The sequence below is a fragment of the Equus caballus genome, chromosome 16 (genome assembly GCF_041296265.1).
Source record: "Equus caballus isolate H_3958 breed thoroughbred chromosome 16, TB-T2T, whole genome shotgun sequence".
In the NCBI taxonomy this organism is placed as follows: Eukaryota; Metazoa; Chordata; class Mammalia; order Perissodactyla; family Equidae; genus Equus; species Equus caballus.
Genome location: NC_091699.1, coordinates 11,001,633 through 11,005,901, shown reverse-complemented (window position 1 = coordinate 11,005,901; position 4,269 = coordinate 11,001,633). Strand labels below are relative to the sequence as shown.

The window sequence follows — 4,269 nt, the reverse complement described above, 5'->3', positions numbered from 1 at the left end:
GTGCTCTTTTTTTAAAAAAAGAAAAGTATCCTATTTATATTTCAAGGATACAATCTTATCTCTGAGGATATTAATTAGTTTTCTGGGGTTTTTCTCTTCACATTGCCTTTGTCCTCCACATTTCATCTTGCAGTTTTTCTTTTGTTCTTTATCTGTGAGGTGTCTGACGTAATAACTTCTCTGCGTTGGTCGAGTTTTCCTTCGGTCCCTGTGCTGTGTGCTGCAGGCCTCCCTCAGGAGCCCCGGGAGGCTGGCTGTGGGCTCCCAGTTGAGAGTAGGCACTGAAGAGCTGAGGGAAGTCCTGAGCCTGTGGCTGTGGCTTCGACATGTGGCTCAGCCTCATCTTTAAGGAGCCACCAGAGACACTGCCTTTTGGTCTTTCCTCTCAGCTGGTCCTGCTTCCAGGAGGTTCTTCTGTTTTCCTGCCTGAGGGGAATAGGGCCGCCATGCTGGGAGCTGAGAGAGGTCTGGAGCTTGGGTCTCAGTAGAATGTAGACACCTGTTCACGCCCTGCCTCCTGCCTCCATTTTCAGTGCAGGGAAGAGTCTGGCCTCCTCTGCCAGCGGGAGGGAGGAGGCGAAGGCAGTCAGCTGTCTGGGGGAGGGGGCTCTGTCTGACTCCCAGCAGGGGAGTTTAATCAGTCTTCTGCTCTTAGCCCCATCTTTACTTCCATGGCACCTCCGCACCTGCTACCTGATGCCAGAAACCTGAGATGTTCTTGAGGTTCTGCCACGTGGATCGAGCAGCTTGTGGGCTTTCCCGGCTGCTGGTTAGGATTCGGTCCCTTGGCTTCCCTCCTCTGCCGGGCCACTTACTATGTGGCCACCAGCATTCTCGTTTCCCAGATCTTGTCCCTGTTTCCTCTCACATGATTGTTGTTCTTGTTGGCTGATGCCTTAAAAAACCCCTTTGTTGTTACCTTGTGGGGTGTGGGGAGAGGGCATGAGTGGGTCCGTTCTTCCACCTGCCATCCAGCCTTTCCTTTCATTTGTATTTATTTGTAAGTTTGAACATCTTTTCACGCATTTGTTGGCTTATCTCCCCCTACTTCTCTGGCTTTTTAAAAAGTCCTTGCCCCATTTCTCAGTGGAGTTGTTATTGTCTTGTTATTCAATATTGAGAACATTTATTTTCACCCAGTCACTGAACATCATTTCTACCTGCCCCTAGTTTGCTTCTTGGGGGAAATTTTTCCTAGGTGACTGAAGTGTATTCAGAGATGCCCCATCCTGGGTGCAGTGAAGGTCCCCTCACCCTGGGCACCGAGGGCTGCATCCGGGTCGAGGTGGGTAGGAGGCTCACCCGCACAAAGCATTACGTGGGTCGTCTGGCCCCTCAGCAGCTGGCGCCCCACTTCTGTCTGCTCTGCATCGCCAGCCTCTCTTGCCTCTGGAAGCATCTCTTTAAACATCCGCATTCCCACCTGCGTCCTGTTCACAATCTAAACTGCCCTCCACATCCCGACCTCACGTCTTCAGGTGTGCGTGCCCACTCACAGCACAGCTGGGCCTCAGCCCCCTGGCGGGCAGCTGCCTGCCCCCTCCCAGGGCTGTCTCTGTGCAGTGACTCTTCTACCAGAGTGGGGCAGGACTCAGCCCAGCTGTTCTCTTCCCTCACGTCTGTGCTTTGGCCTGTCCCTCACAATGTCTCCTGGAAGGAAGGGAGCGGGATGGAGCACCGAGTTTCCTTATTTGCTCTGCCTTTTTCTTGCTTTAGCCCTGGGAATCCGTCTACTCTCAGGAAGGAGGGAGTGTGGGCAAGTGTATCAGTCGTCCATTGCACAATACTGGGGTGTAACAACAGCAAGTCCTCAGTAGCAAGCAGCAACCGTCTCTCAGCTCACAAACCTGCAGGGTCCTGCCAAGCTGGACCAGGCTCAAGCCTCAGTTCTTCTGGCCCCACTGGAGTCCGGCAGGCATCAGCAGCAGCTGCTGGTCATCTAGGCCGGTGCTCCTCAGCGGTTAGGACGCATTGGAATCACCAGTGGGTGTGCTCAGCCCCAGGTCCCTGGGCCTCACCACCCGAGATTCAGTGGCACGGAATCCACCTCTCCTGGCTCGTTCAGGTCGGCAGGTCAGCCGGCTCTGGGCTGACCCACAAAGAGTGGGGTGCCTCAGCTCTCTGCTTGTTTTCTCACACTCCAGCAGGCCAGCTCCAGCATGTTCTCACGGCAGTTGCAGGGGCACTGGCCAGGTTGCAGGAGCCCCTCTGAGACGTCTGTTGTGTTACACTGGCCCACATCCTCTGAGCCCAGAGCCCAAGTGTGTCATGTGGCCTGGGGTGAGGCTGTGAGAGAGGGAGGAATTGAGGCCTTCAGAGCGAGCCGCCTGCCCTGGGAGACACTGAAGAAAATGCACTCGGACGCGGCGCCTTCGCCCAGAGCTCCCTGTCTTCATCTCCTTGGCGCATTGCGTGTCTATCTCTACCCGGGCTCCCTTCTGGCCTGTGTCTTCAACACCTGCTCACTAAGGACGTCGGTTTGGCCTCCCGAACATATCTGACGTCCACCCGCTTCTCTCCCTTCCCACTGCATCCCACCTGGTTTTAAGGGCTGTCACCGCTTCCTTAAACTGTTGCCACAGCCCCTGGCTTTTCCTCTTTCCCCTGAGGCGAAGCTCTGCCAGTCTGATCTGTACCCCGCAGCGGACGTGCGTGTCTGCAGTGCGGCCCTGAGCGTGGCACGCTCTGCTGGCGGCGCTGGCCTCCTGGTGGAGGCTCTGCTGGGCGCCCACCGGGCAGCTGTGCCAGGAAGTGCAGGGCCTCCTTCTCGCACCCAAGGAGAGCCCCCGTTTCTGCCGTTTCCACTGTGTTCTGACTCTGGCAGGGGGGACTTTTGGAATTCATCTTTCTCTTCCTCCTGCCGCCCCAGGTCTCTCTGGAGCCCAGCCGTTAGTCCTCTCAGGTTCTTGTTTTCCATGTGGGGGTGGGGGCTGGGGGCTTCTAAGGATAGGAAAGAACAATGTAATGAGATGTTGCCTCAAAGAAATATTACCCCCAAGCCCATCCACCACTGAAAACTACAGTTCGTGCTGTTGGCCCTCCCCTGACGCTCCTGGCCCCTCCCCAGGGTGGCCGCACACTCCCTTCCTGGACCCCTTCCTTCTCCTCCAGCCTCTGTCCGCTCCACAGATAGGGAGCCAGGACAGCAAGCTGGCCACGTGTAACCCGGCTTGGGGAGGAGCAGAGCTCGTCCACATCTACCATGGGGGCAGCCGCCTCCCAGGAACGGGCTGTGCAGGAACACGTGCCCTGTGCCGCCCAGCCCTCCAAGGAAATCCGAGCGCCTCCTGCTGCTACGGGGGCAGGCTCAAGGTCTGCCTGCGGCTTGTGTGTCTGTACGGGAGACGGACCTCTCACTGACGCAGCCTGCTGTCTCATGACAGTGGGGACCCCCTGTGTTGTCCACTCCTGGATGGGGTGCCCAGCCCCTTGGACTCACATGCTGGTGCCCTTTGGGGGTGATCTCTGGGTGGGGTATCCCCCTCCAGCTGCCTCAGCAGCTTCAGTCTGGCCTTGGGGCGTCTCCAGCTTTGATCCCTGCGTGGGAGGCCAGCACTGGGCCACCATGGCCTCCGGTGTATTGCCTTACTCTGTGGGACCCCTGCCCCTGTACTCCTCCGGCCCTCCAGCTCTGAGCAGGGACGCCCCCGGCCACTGTACCAGGTGGGATGGCAGACTCCAGCCAGCTCAGCCTTCCCGGCTGTGGGGGTTGGGGGGGGGCGGCGCTCATCCAGAGGAGCTTCTCCCTTGAAGAGGTGCCAGGCCCCTCCATCAGAGTGGGCCTCCAGGTTCAGCATTTGGGCGCCTGCGCCGTCCTCCAGCCCCGAACTCCGCCCTCTGCCCCCTTCCCGCAGCTCGGACCCTCAGCCCAATCCCCGGTGCCCCCGCTCCCCCCGGCCGCCCTGCAGGGCCTGCTGCTGCCTCTTCTAGCTCTGATCAATCTCCAGTCACTCCCCAACCAGGGGAGACACACTGCATGATGCCCAGTGAGCTGTGGGTCTGCCCAGACTCTTGGGTTTGACTTTTTTTTTACTTTTAAAGGCTCTCAGATGGAAGTTCTTCACTGTTCCTCAGGGCACAGCACACTCTCTCGGGCCCGTGCAAGGCCCTCTACTGATTATTTATTTCCACTTCATTTGTCCCCTCTGCCCTTTGACCCTTGCTGCCTGCACCCTTTCCTGTCCTCAGCCCTGTCACAGGCCAGCGCTCTAGTATATCTCATATAGGTCCTCAAATACGCATGAGTGCAACCTTGTGAAGTGCATTTTG

The 4,269-nt window shown here is 57.6% G+C and overlaps 1 protein-coding gene across 1 annotated transcript; it reads left to right on the top strand.

The window, feature by feature from the left end:
* The first annotated feature begins 3,439 nt into the window (after positions 1-3,439).
* On the top strand, positions 3,440-3,930 carry PRR23E (PRR23 family member E). The gene is given in 2 exon segments (XM_070238359.1): positions 3,440-3,656; positions 3,659-3,930. Coding segments are annotated over 2 exon segments (489 nt in total).
* Positions 3,931-4,269: the final 339 nt, after the last annotated feature.